The sequence below is a fragment of the Lissotriton helveticus genome, chromosome 6, assembly GCF_964261635.1.
Source record: "Lissotriton helveticus chromosome 6, aLisHel1.1, whole genome shotgun sequence".
Lineage (NCBI taxonomy): Eukaryota > Metazoa > Chordata > Amphibia > Caudata > Salamandridae > Lissotriton > Lissotriton helveticus.
The window spans coordinates 172,665,009-172,683,932 of record NC_136067.1 but is presented as its reverse complement, the minus strand read 5'-3'; the positions used below and the strand labels follow the sequence as shown (position 1 = coordinate 172,683,932).

The 18,924-nt window shown below is 47.7% G+C and overlaps 1 protein-coding gene across 3 annotated transcripts in view; it reads right to left on the bottom strand.

The window, feature by feature from the left end:
* The window catches only part of FDFT1 (farnesyl-diphosphate farnesyltransferase 1), a 145,081-nt gene extending 126,655 nt beyond the window's left edge, over nt 1-18,426 (bottom strand). Inside the window, exons 1-2 of one of the 3 annotated variants that reach the window (XM_078647581.1) lie at nt 18,395-18,426; nt 1,608-1,705 (exon numbers count right to left, since the gene is read on the bottom strand). In XM_078647581.1, coding sequence (XP_078503707.1) covers nt 1,608-1,699 — 92 coding nt within the window. In that variant the 5' untranslated portion in view covers nt 1,700-1,705; nt 18,395-18,426. Of the gene's footprint in view, nt 1-1,607; nt 2,027-17,430; nt 17,735-18,394 lie in introns of those variants that run through there. The other 2 variants (XM_078647580.1, XM_078647579.1) reach the window with 2 other exon arrangements.
* Between the last annotated feature and the right edge of the window lie 498 nt (nt 18,427-18,924).

Below are 18,924 nucleotides of genomic sequence, written 5' to 3'. Positions count from 1 at the left end.
CGCGGTAGGGGTTAATAGAATTGAAACTTTCCATCATGCTTACTAGGAATTTTTTTATTCCATAGGGTTAAAGAACACACATCCGCATGGAAGATGGTAGGTCTACACCAGAGAAAGGATCCTACACAAAGACTGAACTATCTCGGGTCTGTCCTTTAGTCACAGGCTGGCGAGACGGTACATTAGCACTACATGGCTCACCCCGTCTAATGACGTCAGCATGCTCGTCTTCAAGAGTAGAGATCAATAACTCAGTCAATGATGGCACGCCTCTGGTGCCCCATCTACATTTACAATCCTCCTATTACCGTCATTAACCTCCATCTAACGCGGTGCTCTGATCATTTGAGTTACTTGATCTGATGTCCTGAAACACGCCCAACAACCAGCTCCCCTTATCTTACCGATTTTAAAAGTTTCACTACCTGACCACCCTCCCTCGAAACTTTGTCCGCTTCATATAGTAGCTTAACTCACTCCCTTATTCCCTGGTAGCATTTGTTTAGGGTACCTGAGCTCTACTACTTTGCAACCATTATTTCACCCCATGTTTACATCCATTATTTCACGTTTAACCTGTATTTTAAACGTACATACATACACACTTGTTGTCATGTACAACCGAAGAGCTTATACATTTCAATAATTTACAAACAGAAATATTGTTCTCATACCAGTTCAGTTATGACATGCATTACGTTTATTCCTTTTCAGATAAAGCTGCGTCGCAGATCCACAGATTACTTGTGCAAAAGCTAAGGTTATCACTATCGGAACTCGGGGCCAAATGGGAGGGAGATATGGGCAGAATATTGGAGATCACAGGGGAAAGAATCCTTACAAGAGCTTGCTAAATATCTAGAAATGCTAGGGTCCAATTAATTCACTTCACTCCTGAACGTATCAATAATACTAGGGATGAATGTCCCTGATGTGGATTGGCGAACTCAAATTGCTACCAAATACTTTAGGATTGCAATAAATAAATGCAGATTAGACACAAATTACCTTGCTGGTTAGTCAGGAACATAGATTGCACAACTTCCCGCCACCATCCTTTCCCAAAGGAACCTATGCTACTTCAACATTCGTGCATCTATCTACATCCCGCATATGGGATCACGGGGGTTGAATATCTTCTCCCAGATGCTGATTTCTTACGTAGATAATTTTGGAACGCATTCACTTGCAAAACCCGATATTTAATGTCTGTACATGTTTATGTACTGCGTTCTGAAACCCATGGGTCATGTTCACGCTTTATAAAAATTTAAAATAAGAATAACGAAATAACTTGCGCTTAAAGTCCTAAACAGTTACATACAGATGTATGTATTTAGCTATAAAAATATATACATATTGCAACAAAACAAACGTACTTTTCAACACAAACATATACTTTTGTTTCTAGTCATGCCTGGATATGAGTAACTTGCTACTTAGTGTGATTCAATGTTCCACAACAATGCCACGTTCTTAAAAGTACTGCAGCAACTGTTAAACAAGGGCTGCACCTCACAAACCCAAACAAGTACGAATAACTCGCACAGACACCCGCATTTTAAATGAAATCTCTTGGACAGAGAAGGCAGCAGTACAGTACTCACCGCAGCTCGCCGTCTAGCGCCTGGATCACCGCTGCAAAGCTCCTGCTCGTCTCGTTCAGGTACTTGTAACAAACTTTCAGGCTGTCGCTCATGGAGTCCTGGGAGAGGAAAGTCACAGGGTGAATGCGGGTGGCGGCGGCTGCCTGCATAGGCACGTATTTCTGCACGACCCTGCTCTCCCTCAGGCCCCGCTCCTGCAGCCGGGGCAGGCCCAGCAGGGACCGCTGGCTGCTGGGCTTCTGGGCCGGGGACAGGGCGAGGGAGCGCTTGAAAAGCGACGCTGCCACTTTACAGTTGGCGCTGGCCATGAGCCCAGCAATGGCAGCCTTCTTCAGGCCTCAAGCACACAGACTGAGGGGGGGACTGGCCCTCCGGCGGGGGCTCTCCATGGCCTCGCGGGGGGTGAGGTCGCGCACACTGCCGGGACCCCCTCTGCACAGCCGGGGGTAATCCACAGGCAATCCACATGCACACACAATCACACGACGCACGCCCTCCTGCAAGCCAACAACAAGCACCTTCCCCGCCCCTAAAGCTGGCAGTAGACAGCGGACTATCGCCTGGAGGCAGCCGAGGGAACTCCTTAACCCCCGGTGTACCGGAACGCTATCAGAACACGCCAAAGGCAGCGGCAACAAAACACTTGACAGCGAAAATCGAATCTGCTGAGACAAGGCAGTTCGGTATTAAGTGCTTAAATTACTACAACTCCCAGAACGCCCGAGTTTTTTTATAGCAGCTCAAGACTGAAAAAAAGTGCCTCCTGGTGATATAGAGTTACCTGGTAACCTCCCAGCACTGTCCATATCATTTGAAGATAGCTAGTCACAATTCCAGACACCCTTATCCCAGTTTTGCCCACTGTTGCTCTGGACATGCCCGGCTTCCAAAACGTTAAAATCCAGTGTAGAATATATAACCATAGGACTTGAAACCTCCTCCCTTTACTGACGTGTGCAAGCATTTATAGAGGAATCAAGAAAGTTTACAGGGCACCAGGGGCTTGTTTAGAGACGTTCATTGGAGAAGCATGGGACAGGAGGTGACGTTAAGGTCAGAGTTGGACACTGAAACTGGGAAACCAGTTCCAGCGTCGGCTCAACAGCCTGGCACACCGCTTAATCTCCCCATCCCTAAAAAATGAATGCGACCGTAGTGTAATGTAATTAGTGCTGCGATACCTTCGGGCCCTATTCGCGCTATATGGAGCTGCAAAAAAACAAACACGCCTTTCTCCCACTAGCAACAACCCCTAATACCCCCCCCCCCCACCCCCCCACCCCAAAAGCCTATTTAGGTGCTAACAAAAGAGCGGGGGGAGAGAGTCACGTAGAATATGACAGACACCTGGCAGGAGGCAAAGAGGGTGGGTGTTACACCTTCTGTACTTAGATGTAGAGCAGCTTGTGAGAACATAGGAGGCAGGGCACACACCACTCTGTAAAATAGAGACCAATACATCTCCTATAGAAACGACTCGAGTATATTTCAGTATCAGATGTCACAGCATGCTACAGGGGAATAGTTTCCCAAAAAAGAATAATGGAACGTGGTGGGTAGGTGAGACCCAGTTGCATACAACGGTCACCGGTTCCAAGGTATAGGGACAATCCCAAATTAACCAACTGCAGTTCAGCTCACCAGCTCAATCAATAGTGCTTATGATTATTTTTGGGTGTCTCCTACAGCAAACACCGAGTGCCCATTGGTTCGGAGTTCTTTCTGCCAGCACACGCAACACAAAGAGTAAACATTAGGCTGTACATACGGCCAGGTTATTGGGTTACTTTTATCTTGGTTAAGTTGGTCTTCCCTTTACACGTAAGCCAATCACAATAGCTTTCTCTCACGGGAGAGCTGGTTTCAGCAGAAATGTCTCCATTTGTTGCCAGTTGAGACAGAAACCTACACAAAATAATTGAATCTTGCTAAAAACGAACAGATTTTCAAGCAGGCAGCCTCCCTTGAATAACAAGCACAAGGCCAGTACTTCGAGAGAATTAGGTGTCCCACGTGACAAAAAAAATACATTATCTCCTTATAATTGGAATCAGAGATGATATCAGGAGCGCCATGAACCCCTCATTTTAGATGCTTGAGTGGATATGTGGTAACCATAAAACCATTAAAATGTAGTTTGCCACTCCTTTAACTTTGATTAGAGACAATAGTCGTCAAACAGAAAGCCGGTCCAAGACAATAGTATGATAGAGCTGGGGGAAAGAAACAAATAAAAGAAGGGAGCATGAAAGAACAAAGAGATGGATAGATGATAGACTGCGGATAAAAGGAAAGAGATGGATAGACGGATGACCACTGAGGTGCAACCATAATCCCGCTGACAACTCTTGCCTCTTTAGGACTGTCTCGCATGCTCGAACCATTTACTGATTTCAGAGTAAAAAGTTGAAAGAAATCTTTCAGAATGCGGGTGCACAATTTAATATCTAGGTGTCCTTCATTTGGCAGTTTGAGACTGAATATTTACAATTTATAGAGGGAACGAGACAGTGCGCGGGATGCAGGATTTACTTTGAATTGTGATTCACAAATCACAAGACAGCAGCATAAACTAATAAAGATCATAAAGAATACATCGTGGAATCGCCAAGACTTAGTGGCTAGCTAGAAGCACACAAACCCAAATGCAGTGAAGGCGCCTGGGACGAGGACTGGAAATGGCAGGGACAGAAATGTTACCATCAGCCATAATGCTAGCAACCCAGTGTATGCTGCCGTAGGAATGAGGATGCCCAAACTGATGTCACATTTAGAAAGGCCGGTACCAAATTATTTACACAGTTTCTGCAGTAAAAAGAACAAGCAAAAACCTGAAATCAGTTGCCAAGCATACAACAGTGGTTAGCGAAAAGCTGAACAAAGAACTTAGTCTGGGCTAGATCGAAGTTTCAACGCTGGGGCTAGACGCTAAGAAAGATCAGTCACAGTCTAGACTAGTCCATCATCTATCTCATCCCTGAAAGGGATACGTCAACGACTGGATCAACTGGGAACAGAACTAGGTGGCTTCTGATGAGGCGAATTAACGTGTATGAGCAGCTGTAAAGGGTGCTCTTACAGCTAACATAGGCATCCTTCTGACTGTTCCCTGTTCGCCCAGGTAGCCTCCACCTTTTTCATTTTATTTTAAAAAGATTTTATTGAAAGAAGGCAAACAAAGAAATCAACCAAAAGAAAAGGGAATATAATAATACACTGCCGCACAACATTATCCTACAAATCAGCCCCCCCCGCCTCAGATGAGCTCCAATGTTCAACACTTTACATCAAAATCAGTACTTTCAATAGGGTGACAAAGCACCCCTCCCCGTGGTCGTTCCACTTCCCCAAAAAATGTAATAATTACTTTGGGCATCCCCTTCCCCTCATAGATTACTCTTTCAGATAACATGCACCAGTCCATGTATTTTTTTCCCAATCAGCTGATTGTGGTGGCAGGTCCGCCCTCCATTGTTGTGCGATATTACATTTAGCCACCATAAAATCCAGTGTCGTCCATATCTGATCCATTAGGGGAAGGTCAGTCTCATTCCAAAGATTTAATAAGCATCACTTCGCAGTTGCCCCCATGTCACTCCCGCATGCAGTATTCATACATACAGTCACGGATAGCCAGTATTACTGAATTATCAAGCTGCTCCAGATCATATGGAGAAATATACCTAGTTGGCCACAGTTTCTATAACATGATGTGGTTGATAATCTCCCCAACTGCATCATAGTTGTGCTTGCATAGTAGCATCTGTGTAGGAATTTTAGTTGGATCAGATGGTACCTAGACCTTTAGCCACCTCACTGGTGAATCCAAGGCTTCAGGCCATTCATAGTCCTCCAGCCCAACCCCAGGTCTCCCTCCCAGTGCTTTTGCAGTCTTGTCAGGGTATAAGGAGAATTATTTATTAGCTTACGGTAAGTGAGGGATTTTGCTTGTCTGGGCATATGATCAGTCAATAGTCTGCCCTTCAGTGGGTGCGATTTGGGGAGAGCCCTTCCATTCGCCAGTGCTGTCTGTTGTGCATGCCGGTCCTGCAAATAGCGGTAGGTCTTGTTGGGGAACAGTTGGAATTCAGTCAGTAAGTCCGCAAATAGAATCACCCGAACCCGTGGCCAAAGGTCTCCCACCTTAGACAGGCCAATTAGATCCCATTCAAAGAGTCTTTGAGTCCCCAGTATCTAGTTGGGCTATGTCCCATACAGGTTCAAGTTCAAGTTAGAAATTTGTATAGCGCGCTACTCACCCAGAGGGTCTCAAGGCGCTTAAGGGAGAGGGGTTCGCTACTGATCGAACAGCCAGGTTTTGAGTTGCTTTCTGAAGGAGAGGTGGTTCTGTGTAAGGCGGAGGTGGGTGGGCAGGGAGTTCCAGGTCTTGGCCGCTAAGTAGGAGAAGGATTTTCCTCCCATGGTGGCTCTTCAGATGCGTGGAATCGCGGTGAGGGATTGGTTGGACGATCGTAGTTGGCGGGTCGGGGTGTAGAAGGTCAGGCGAGTGTTGAGGTATTTGGGTCCTAGGTCGTGGAGGGCTTTGTGTGCGTGGGTGAGGAGACGGAACGTGATTCTTTTGTTGACGGGAGCCAGTGCAGGTCTCTTAGGTGACCGGATATGTGGTTGTGGCGAGGTATATCTAGGATGAGCCGAGCGGAGGCGTTCTGAATGCGTTGAAGTCTTTTCTGCAGTTTGGCTTTGGTTCCGGCATAGAGGGTGTTTCCGTAGTCTAGTCGGCTGGTGACGAGTGCTTGGGTGACCGACTTCCTTGTTTCGGTGGGGATCCATCGGAAGATCTTACGGAGCATGCGCAGGATGTTGAAACATGATGAAGAGACGGCATTGACCTGTCTGGTCATTGAGAGGAAGGAGTCTAGGATGAAACCCAGGTTGCGAGCATGGTCCGTTGGTTTGGGTGCGTTGCCTAGGGCCGGGGGCCACCATGAGTCGTCCCAGGTAGAGGGGGATGATCCTAGGATGAGGACTTCCGTCTTGTCAGAGTTCAGTTTTAGGCGACTGTTCTTCATCCACTCGGCTACGTCTTTCATCCCTTCGTGTAGGTTGGATTTGGCGGTGGTTGTGTCTTTGGTGAGGGAGAGGATCAGCTGGGTGTCGTCTGCGTAGGAGATGATGTTGAGGTTGTGTTGGCGTGCGAGGGGACTCATGTAGACGTTGAAGAGGTTGGGGCTGAGCGATGATCCTTGTGGCACGCCGCATATGACTTCGGTGGCCTCTGAACTGAAAGGGGGGAGACGGACTCTCTGAGTTCTTCTGGCGAGGAACGAGATGATCCAATCCAATGCTTTGTCTTATATCCCGACGTCCCTGAGGCGTTGTAACAGTGTGCGGTGGCAGACCGTGTCGAACGCTGCGGAGAGGTCCAGGAGGATGAGGGCCGCTGTTTCCCCATTGTCGAGCAGTGTTCGGATGTCGTCTGTGGCTGCGATGAGGGCGGTCTCGGTGCTGTGGTTGGCTCGGAAGCCGGACTGTGAGGGGTCGAGGGAACTGTTAGACTCAAGGAAGGCGGCGAGTTGGCTGTTGACGGTCTTTTCGATGACTTTGGCGGGGAATGGGAGGAGCGAGATGGGGCGGTAGTTCTTAAGTTCGGTGGGGTCAGCTGTAGGTTTTTTCAGGAGGGCGCTGAGCTCCGCATGTTTCCAGCTTTCTGGGAAGGCAGCGGTGTTGAAGGAGCAAGTGATGATGTCCCGGAGTTGGGGTGCTATGACGGAGTCGGCCTTGTTGAAGATGTGATGGGGGCATGGGTCAGTTGGCGACCCGGAGTGGATGGAGTTCATCAAGCGGATGGTGTCTTCGGTGCTGATCGGGGTCCAGGCGCGGAGGGTGGTGGTGGGGGGCTTCGGTTCAGTGGTGAGGGGAGTGGGCTGGTCGCCGAAGCTGTTGTGTATGTCTGCGATCTTGCTGTGGAAGAACGAGGCTAGAGAGTCGCAGAGGTCTTGAGAGGGAGTGATGTTGTTGTTGCCGGCGTTGGGATTGGTGAGTTCTTTGACGATGTTGAAGAGTTCCTTGCTGTTGTGTGCGTTGTTGTCAAGTCGATCCTTGAATGCTGATTTCTTGGTTGTGCGGATTAGCTGGTGGTGTTTGCGGGTGGCGTTCTTGAGGGCGGTCATGTCGTCTGTGGTTGGGTTTCTTCGCGGGTGCGGCAATTCTTGTTGGAGTTTTTGAGGTCGTCGTTGAACCAGGAGGCTTTTTTGCTTCCAGTCTTGTTGGGATGGTTTTTCAAGGGTGCTAGTTCGTTAGCACAGTGGGTGATCCACTGTGTGAGGTTGATGGCTGCTTGATTTTGGTCTTTTGATGTGCCGAGAGGGTTTTGGTTCAGAGATGTGGTGAGCTGGTCGGTGGTAATTTTGTTCCAGCTTCTGCGGGGAACTTCTTGTGGGTGGTGGGTCGTGGTCTTTCTGAAGCTAAAGTGGACGCAGCTGTGGTCTGTCCAGTGGAGTCTCGTGACGTGATTGAAGGAGATGTGCTTGCTGGAGGAGAAGATTGGGTCGAGCGTGTGTCCGGCGTAGTGGGTGGGGGTGTTCACCAGTTGTTTGAGTCTGAGATTGGCGAGGTTATCCAGCAGGGTGGTGGTGTTGTTGTCGTTGTTATTTTCCAGGTGGAAGTTGAGGTCCCCTAGGAGAATGTAGTTATCGGAAGGGAGGGCGTGTGGGCTGAAAGTCAGCAATGTCTTCGCTGAATTGTGTGCGGGGTCCCGGGGGTCTGTACATGAGGGTGCCTCTGAGTGTGGTCTTGGGGTCGGTGTGTATCTGGAAGTGAAGGTTTTTGGCGGCAGCGAGGGTGTCGTCGGAGCTGGTCGTGATGCGGATGGTGTTCTTGTGGACGATGGCGATGCCCCCTCCTGCTTGGTTGATACGGTCCCTTCGGATGATTTTGTAACCGTCCGGGATGGCTATGGCGATGTCGGGCGCTGATGAGGTGTTCATCCAGGTTTCCGTGAGAAAGGCGATGTCCGGCGAAGTGGTGTCGAGTAGGTTCCATAGTTCAATGGCGTGTCTGTGGACCGAGCGGGTGTTGAGCAGGATGCACTGCAGGTGGTTGATGTTGGAGCTCAGTTTGGCGTTTGTGGTTGTGGAGTGAGACTTGATGCTGCAGAACTTGCAAGATTGACAGGTGAAGGGTTCATGGGTACGTCCTGGGGCGGCTCGGTGGCATTCGTGGAGGTGGCGGGTGTTGAGTGCAGTGAGGGTTGCGGCGTCGTAGGTTCGGCGGGGGTGGGGGGGGAGACACCTGCGGGAGCCAGGGGTTCTGGCGCTGGGCGTGGACCAGGCGCGGACGGGCGTAGACGGGCTTACCTTTGGCGCGCCTTCGGCGCTTCCGCTGCGCGTATGCGTCTTTGCCTTAAGTGGAGAGCGGAGGGGGGGCGGAGCGAGGGAGGAGCAGCTGGGAGGCGGGAGCGGGGTGGCGAGTGGGGAGGGGATCGGTCGGCGATGCTGTAGGGAGCGGGGGTGGGGCCGCGGGGGAGCAGGGGCAGGGAGCGGCACAAATACGATGCAGGCGAGATCGGGGGCACAGATACGATACCACAGGAAGCGGGCAGAGTCAAGAGTTAACCCAGGTGAGGCTGGGTTAATTTTCCTCACTGTCTCACACTCACAGCACATAGCGCAATATGACATATGATATAGAACAAGTGTAGTCGCAGTTGGGCTCAGTAATGACACGTCCCGTGACCTCGCCATAGATGGCCCAGAGGTATCCTCCTGGCCGCATGAACTGCCTATCCATGCGATATACTGGCTCTTCTAGCGAGTAGTAGACCCACTGATTAATGACAGTGAGCTGCGCCACCCAGTAGTATTGCTGTATATCAGGCAGGGCTATCCCACTGTCGTACGGGTTTCAAGTTCGTTTCTTGGTGGCTATAAGCGGGAGCCCACCATCCCAGAGCATTGTACCGGTTGTACAATTGATATCTTGAATGTAGAACGCTGGGACTGGGTAAGGTGTATTTTGGAGGGCATAGAGAAAGTGAGGTAATGCCATTATTTTAAATAGAACGGCTCTTCCAAGCAGTGACAAGGGCAGGGCTCTCCAGTGTACGACAACCCGCCTCAGGTACGCCAGTGGGGACCTAAGTTGCATGCCTAGAAGACGCCTGGATCTGTGGTGACTTAAATCCCCAGGTAACGAAACCAGTCTTCAACAAACTGAGCCTCTAAGTCCTAGGAGGAGTGGGGCTTGACCAGGGAGGAGGTAAATTAAATATTTGTTCCAGCTGATGGTGTAGCCAGAATACAGACAAAACGATATATGGAGGTTCCTATGGAGTATGTGAACAGGGTGTGAAATGAATAGAAGGATCTCACATGCATACAAGGATATGCTGTCCTTCCAGTTCTCCGACCCCTGATCAAGGGAATCATACTTAGCCCCTTCGAGCTCGATGCTACGATGCTCATGACGAGCTCAGCTCGTCATGACCACACCCATTTCCATTATGGCCCAGCACAGCAGAGGATCTTCTGAAGCACCCAAGGTGTTAATACAGACGGCTAGGGGGTCCAGGACTAAGGCGAATGTCAATGGGGAAAGTGGGCAGCCCGGTCAGGGTCCGTGCTGGAGTTGGAACACTGGAGATGTGCCACCATTACAGTCACCTGGGCCAGAGGATGTTTAGAGCAGCCACAAGCACGGCAAGAAGCGTGGGACGGGGCCCATCCTAGTCCGTACTTCAAATATGTATGGCCACTAAATTGTATCAAATGCCTCAAGTGCGTCTTCACCCAATTCAGGCACACAGCCAAGGACCCCGTGCAGAAGACATAGATTGAGAAAGGTACTTGTCCCTGGTACGAATCCAGATTGATCTGGATAAACCAACGTTTGGTCCACTTGGACCAATCGAGATATCAGTATTTTTGCCAGAATCTGAACTTCTGCCTTTAGCAAGGAGATTGGTCTACAAGAAGCTCAGTCTTCAGGTTTGCCTTCTTGATGTATGGCAACTATAATCACCAGTCACTGATCCACCGGCGAGAGCCCAATTCACAGCTTTCCATAAACATTCGCAAGGGGAAGGCTTTAGAGCCTGTGAGTTTGTATAGTTCAGGTCGCGCATTGCCTGGGCTATCTCACTTTCAATGATTTATTGTTATAGTAGCTCTCTATCAGTCAGTGAGAGACTTGGAAGCAGGATTTCAAAAAGCAGCTCAAGGTACTTCCACTGATGCGGTGTGCGCCAGGGAGTACAACTGTGTATACCATATTGCCAAGGTTTGTGCTATTTCCAGTCTACCTTTCATGAGCTCCTCCTTCCGATAGTCTGGAGTTTCAGCACCCATCTGTTAGCTCTCTCCTTTGTGTCAAGCTAGGCGAGGAGTTTCTCCACTCTATCACCTAGCTCATTGAGGCGGTGTTGGATTGCCCAGTGAGCAGATTTAGCGGCCTATGCAGCAGTACCGCAGTACTCCTGTTGTTTTAAAATAAATTGGTGGTGTAAGCCTCCTTGGTTCGTATCTGTAAGTCCAGCCTACAGTCCCAGAATTTCGTACTCCAATGTCTCCAGGCAGACTTGTTTTTCTTTCTTATGCCCCACTATCAGTGAGAGGCCCTGACCCTTTATGCCTCCCAGAGAGTCCGCGGATGTACTACAGAGACATTGTTTTCATCAAAGTATCATTCCATGGCTTCACGGAGTCCAGTGTGTATGTGCGATACTGTTAGGTCCCAAATGTTGTTACTTCGGTTAGGCTGCCCATAGGCCGTTCAAACAGGAAAATGGTCGGAGATCCCCCTAGCCAGGTGACGGACCTCTCAAAAGTGTGGGAATTGGAATAACAGGGCGAGGAAATAGTTGAATCGAGAAGTTTCCATGGGCTCCTGAAAGGAACGCGTATTGGCGTTCAGTCAGATTATGGATGTGCATACATCCTCGAGTCCCAGGTCTGCCAAAAAGTCAGCCAACAGGACTGTCCAGTCAGCTGTTCATGATATCGCAGAGGGCAGCATTGTAGTCTCCAACCATCAGCAGCTTGCCCTCTAGGAGGCGAAGCAAGAGGGCCCATAATTCTTAAGATGCCTTCTTGTGTAGTCTGTGTGTGGGGGGAGAGGGGGGATATAATTGGAGATAATGTTGAGTGTCTCGCCCTCCCATTTCCCTGATAGTGCTGCATATCTCCCATGTGTATCAGACCATGTGTTTAATACAGTAAGTAGGATAGATTTATGCACTAGGATGCCCACCCCTCTAGAACCTCTAGCGTAGACCAAGTGGGATATCACTTTTTGGTCTTGCAGTTTTTTAGGTTAGCACTAGTATATGTGCTTTCCCATGGGTTTCTACATGTCATGCTCATACTCTGAGACATTTAGCACTGTCTTGGATGGGCACAACGCAGGTAACACATTGGGGGAGGTAGATTACACTACTTGAAGAACTATGTTTGTTGTGGCAGCAGGCACAGGGTGAGGAAGAGAGTTACTAGCATCTTTCTGCAGCTGGCAGAGATACTGGGTGTTGAGTGGCAAAAGACAAGACAGTGGAGCCGGTGACCAGCTAGACATCCCTAGGGTTTGAACTACACACTCTGTGCAGGTTGCCAAAGGACAAGCTGAGGGAGCACAAGGGTACAGTTTAAAATATAGCTGGAAACACCCCACCTCTTTTGAATATGTTTTCTATTCTGCTCCCCTTGGGGTGAGGACTTGGCTTGACTATTGGCTCAACTCGGTGAATGCAACCGATGTTGCCCACCTTCCACTCATGCTATTGAGCGATGCGCCGGTATGGCTGGTCCAGGAAATGTCTTATGGGAATGGGCGGGAGTGCAGTTGGTGCTTCCCTTGTAATGCTCTGCATGATGAGGTCTTCCGCTCTGAACTCCAGGACTGTATTTACCCTTAATACCAGTTCGATGACCACACAGGCTACGATATGGTAAGCCTTCAAGCCATATATACGTGGAATCTGTATTTCGAAACATGTAGGAGTTCTATGAGATATTCGCACACGCCTTACCTGTATTGAGTGAGTTACAGGCCTTAGATCATGTAGACTGTCAATCACACTGAAGACCTCAAATTCATCACCCCCCTGTCTTGTTAAAAGAGTTCCAAGATCTGGCCAAATCGGGATACAGCCTACTTAGGTGAATACGCAACGGCCCAGCACTATGGCGAGGAGAAGCTCTGCGGTCGCACACTAGCATGTCTAATGCACCCTAATAGGCCGAGCTAGTATATTCCTACTCTACAGACAGCTCAGGTCGGACAGATCTCTGACAATGAACGTATCATGTGTGGGTTACTGCGGTATAATAAACACCTCTACTCCTCTCACACACCAGGCGATACAACAGCGATTGCGGGTTAACTTGCTGAATTGGTGTGGCTTAGTGAGGTTTCAGGTCTAAAGTGCGCCTATTTCCTGTAAGGAAATCCTGCAGGCCATAGATGCTCTTAATGGCTCAAAGGCCTCAGACCTCTATGGACTCTCAGGCGCATTTTACAAAGCGTATAAACATCTGCTTGTACTGTATCTGCACTAATTATATGCGGAAGCCCTCAAGAGGGGTATTTTCCACCACCCCCACACTGCGGGAAGCCATCATCACCTTATTATTAAGACCAGGTAAAGACCCTCACTTATGCCCTCTTACCACATGTTCTCTTTAGTCAACATGGATAATAAAATCATGGCCAAAGTAATTGCAACCAGGCTATTCCTTTTCATGGAACAGATCATCTCATCAATACAAATAGGCTTAATTCTTCACAGATCTATCTCCCGAAATCTGCGGACCATTTTTGCAGTATTGAACAGAATCTCCCTGGAAGTCCCTGCAGCCGTTGCACTCTAGACACCGAAAAGGCATTTTATTCTCTAGAATGTCCATTCCTTAGGGCGACACTCGATAAATTAGGTGTCCTGCCACAATTATGCCACTCTATTCGAACCCTGGGCCTCATCTCCAGGTCAATGGCTCGATTACTGGCCCCTTCCCCATGTCCAGGGGGACCCACCGAGGAGGCCCTAGTTCACTTCTTCTCTTTATCATAGTCTTGGACCAGTTAGTGTGCCACCTGCAGGAGTGCACCTTCATCTGGGTCTGCAGTTCTGTCCAGGCCGATTATTATTGTCGCTCCATGTGAATGACATAATGCTTATTGTTCGTCACCCCACAGTCAATCTCACACTGCTTATTAGAGAGATCATCCAAATCTGCTGTATCTCTGGCCTTAACATAATTTTTGCCAAATCAGAACCCCCCCTCCCCTCAATCGCCATCACAAAGCTTGTACTTCCTTTGGGACCTTATAAGTGTTTAGCCATGCAACAGTTGATGGTGTTGCAATAAGGATAGTGTGCTGCATAACTAAATACTTATAAGGTCCCAGAAGCGAGACCTATTGGCTATGCCAATGCTTGTTTCACTTGTTCCCCAAAGGCTCCCACTCAGACCTTTTAAAAATGTACAAACGTTTCTACCCCCAAGCTCCCAGCTACGGTTTTGAATTATCCCACCCACACCGCACAGTCTTGCACTGCATCCTTTAAAAATAATATTACAACATATTTATCTTTTGGAGGGTCCTGCATCTCTAATTTGAAATCAGACCACTTTGTTTTAAGCCATTTTAATTAGCTGATCCTTCATGGTGTTTGTTTCAATACCACATGAGTAGTTAATTTAAATTCAATGTCAAGTGTTTAGCTTTCGTTCTAGTTACCATAAGCATGCCTATGTTTGTCTGGGTATGTTCAGGGCCACTGGAACTATGCGGGAGGGGAGGGCTAAATTATGAGTCAGGGTTAAGTAGATTATGCTGCAAGAAAAGGCAACTATGCGGCATAATGTGGCATATTTATCATAGTATTACGTTACTACCTAATCATTTATACACGTTAACACTGCTTGGGCATTGGATGCACCTTATTAGTACCGGTTTAACACCCAAATATAAAAATAAGCAACAGAAAGGAGCCAAGCCAACCTTTGCAAACGGCCGTCCACTGTGCTGCAGCTAATGTTACTGCGCTTTTAGTAGTTTATAACAAGTTAACAGACTTGGATGCGCTGCGCACTATTCACATTAAAAAAATGAAAATTTTCTTAACTTATAATTGAATATTCTCTACTATTTATTCCACTTGAATACTTGCTATTCATTCATATTCTTGATAATATTTCAGAATATTCACATTTTATGTATCAATTCTCTACCAATTCACTCAAAATGATAAGTCCTATGCAAACACAGTTTAGCATAAATAGAACTTCAAAACATTACATTATATACATTGTTGTGATCATGTTCAATTTCATGCCCAAAGCATTTCGGGACGTCAGTGTCCTTTCCTCAGGGGGAGATCTGGATGGATGGATGGATGGGTTTTTATATAGCGCAATATCACCGCCAGGTCTCAAAGCGCTTTGCATTGGGAACCCGTCCTGGTTTTTCCCTGTGAGATAGCCCCTACTGGGTATCCCCAAGGTGAAAGCCAGGCTTCCCGCCGCGGGGGGGCGTAGTGGAGATTAAGCAAGCTATTGCCCAGAGTTGCAGAGTGTGAACCTGTGATTCGAGTAGGCACCGAAGCGAGAATTACCGAGTCCGTGGACATTTTGGGCTCAAGACCCTGCCGCGTCGGGAATTGAACCCTGGTCCTGGGCCTGATCTCAGCGTCCAGGTCTGCCTCCTCTAACCACTGAGCCACACTTCTCCACATAGATCTGAAAACCTAAAAGAAATGCTACTACTTATAAACTACTAATTTGAGAATACGTGTGTTGACAGTACATGCTGCACCATTATTACAAGATATGTTAACTAAGCAGTACATACAAGAAGGAGGAGAATTCAAGAGTGAACCCCCAAAACCCTGAGGTGCGCTTTTAGTAACATTTGAACCATTTGAGCTAGAAAAATTTTTTTGTCAAAATCTGCAGATTATGCAGCATATGATGTGGCACATCAACAATTATGAAAACAAAACGCGGTGGCCGCAAAGTCACATATTTCTAGTGGCCCTGGGTATATCCCTTGCTGCATGCAGCGCTTAATTTGAGCCGGTAGTTTCCAGTGCTCGGCACCAGCACTTATGACAGTCTGCCACATGGTGGTGCTGTTTGTTTCATTTCAGGCAAGCATAAGAGCAGCTGTTTATTAATTCAATGCAAATTAAAAATGACTAATAGAAGCAGCCAAAGCCAGACTTACAGCTTTGGGATCTGAAATTATCCCATTTGTAGGAGTGTGACAGTTAGTAGCGGTGTTATTATTGTAACTGGCAGTGGCAATGAGGGGTGCAAGTTAAAGTGGCCTCCTAAAGAGGGCACTAGTACTTACATTTTTACAAATTAAGCAATGTTTGCATGTTATCTGGAACGTGCAGACACAGAAGTCTGTAAATGCTAAAGCCCTGATTACAAGTTGGTACGTTATTTATCGCACATGATAAATAGAGATACCACGGGGAACATTATATATTGCATGAAATAAATAACACCCATCACAAGTTTGTGGGAATAACATGCAGATTTTGTGTTTAATGCACCAAAATCTGCATGGTACTGTAAGTATAGGATGTGTTAAATGCAGCCAAATTTTTCATTTCACCCCATGTGAAAAACAGGGGTTTACGCAAGGCTCGGAATTTACCAACCTACTCGTAATCAGGGCCTAAGTGTCTTTTTCTGTACTCATTTCTTTGTTGGCCATCTAACAGACAGTATGATTAGTGTCCTGTGGGTTGGGTTGAAACAAATCAAAAGCAGGAGAGTGAAGCATTACATATTGGGCTGGTTGCCGCTTGAAGTAGAGCAGTACTACCAGTGCTGAGGGTTAAAATGTATTTGTACTAATGCTGGGGGAGAGTGAAGAGGAACCCGTACTGAGGATACCGGCGGATCGAGGTTGAACTTTCAGATCTTGCTGGTCGGTCCCTGTGGGCATGTACTGTTGCTGCCAAGGTTTCAAAGGGGGCCATGCAATGGTTTGAAGGCTTATTTATATTAGAGTCAAGGTAGATTCGAGCAATTGTCTGGAAGTATTCTGCCAATGTGTCAGTATTACAGGGCAGTTTTAGTGAACCAGATTAAAGCTCTTCGACTAAGGGTTTGCACTGCGTTTTCACAACAGCTTATGTTAAAAGTGGTCCAAAAGGAGGTAGGCAGCGGTGAGTTTTTATCGTCCGGGGTAAATTCTGTCCCTAATTTGTTTACGCCTTCGTGGAGGTCTTCAGGTCTGGAATGTTACTGTAAACTGTCTCATAACTAAAGGCTATGATCTGTATTATTTGGGGGAGGTGTGTTGTAATCGCGTGAACATTTTCTGTGTGCCTCGGTTAATACTTGATGGAGTTTCCATAGCTGCTTGCCGTGATAATATGTGCTAGGTTGTGTATTGTTCCCAATATTTGTGATCCTTTAGTTACTCTGATATTAGAATTGGGCTGGAAACTGAAAGAAAAATCTGGCCCCATGTAGAGCGCTACCAGTCCTTGACCGAAAACCTTGAAGTAAACATGCTGGAGAAACAATCTGGGTCCTGCGCATCTTCATATTATGTAACAACACATGCAGTGGGCCCAAATTATGTGTGCGCATTTTGCCCATTCTGATTTTAGAGAAATGTAAACCCATATGTATAATGTGTGAAATTGAGCTAAATGTCGCAGAAAGCAAAGAATGCCTGTAAAAAAGACAAGAGGTGGCTAAAAAATGTGACACCTGGCTTCACCTTATGAACGTGTGACCTGCCCTGTGGTAAACGACATGGAAGCATCCTGTCAGCGAGGGGTGAGTAAGACGCAGGTGTATATACAGCTGTGACAAGAGCAGAAGTGTATGAGTGTACTTACATAGTCCAGCCTGGGCATTATAGTGGAGCATCCCCCCATCTTGAACTTAAGCAACTTGTATATCTCGTCCGGATGCCCTAGCGACTTAAGGATGTCCATCGCGACAGCTGCCACTCCTCCCTTTCCGCGGCGCTGTTGCTGTTTCGACCGGCGGAGGCTTCGGCGATGTCCCCCTCCCCGACCCAAAGCCTCCCGATCACCCAACTCCCGGAGCGACATCTTAAAAAGCAGCGCAAACGTTCCTCCGCGTCGACCAATGGCGCACCTGGCCTCAGGGTGGGCTGACACGAACTATTGGTTACCCGCCCCTCGGATCAGGCCGCCAACCAATCGCATGACTCGGCTGATGTGACGGCACCATCGTTGTACAGGCTGATTGGATAGCGTTATAATCAACCGAAAGTGGAGCTGCTCACATCGGACTCGAAGCCGGTTTATCATTCACAACAACGCAGGTTAATCAGTGCGTGTTCACGCTGCTGGGAACCGACCAGTGAAACGGGACCGGTGTTGTGTAATACTTGATATTCAGAGAAAAGGTGTATCCACTGCACGACGGCTGTTGTCCTAAGGGACTGTTTATGGTTATCCGTTGCCCCGCCTACTCAAGGATATGGGCACCTCAGCGCTGCCTGTGCAGGGCCCGACAGAAGCAGCCGCACCGAGTCTGAGGAGAGCTACTGTTAGAAATTCACCTCACCATTTGGTTGGCTAGCGCACCTCAGTAAGCGTCTCTGTGCCATCAGCACTGATAACGAGTGATGACAGCCTTACGGGAGAGTAATGAATGCAAATAAATGTTAAGTAAACGAGGAAAATAAACGATGACCTTAATAGGAAACAAAAAAAAATGATCGTAACTACGGAAAGAAATTAACACGAAGGTGTAAAAGAACGGGAACTCCGGTAACGGTTTGAGGGCTTTATTGAAGAAAATAAGTACAGCAGTACATATACAGCTCACCAGTATGAGAGGACAGCGCTGGAAGCATAACGCGTCGGCTTTCCAACTGGCAATAACTGACACTAGAATCAGCTGGCATTCTAGAACACGAGGGAGTGGGGGATTGGTGCCAGAAGGTCACAAACCCATGGAAAGAGCAAAGTGTAATTTCCTACATAACACATCACCTTCCCAATAATGGAAAGGATGGAACTATACATTAATGTTTTTAATAGCTGAGGGAGGCCCGGCATGGGCGTCCGCAGAAATTTTTCCGGGGGGCAAAATGTTAACGTCATCACCATCCTCCGACATGATGTGTGTCAAGTGGGGCACAAGAAACACTGGGGCGCAGGAAGCAGGCCGCATATGATCTCATACACCATAGGGTCGTTGTGCCACAACTATCTCTTTCTTTTGCGGCACCCCAAAATCCATACCTGCCCTGGTCCCTAAAATTACCCCATAGCACCTCAAACCCATACCCACCCTGAACCCTAAAATTACCCCACCCCATCAAAACTCATACCCTCCCTGAATCCTAAAATTAT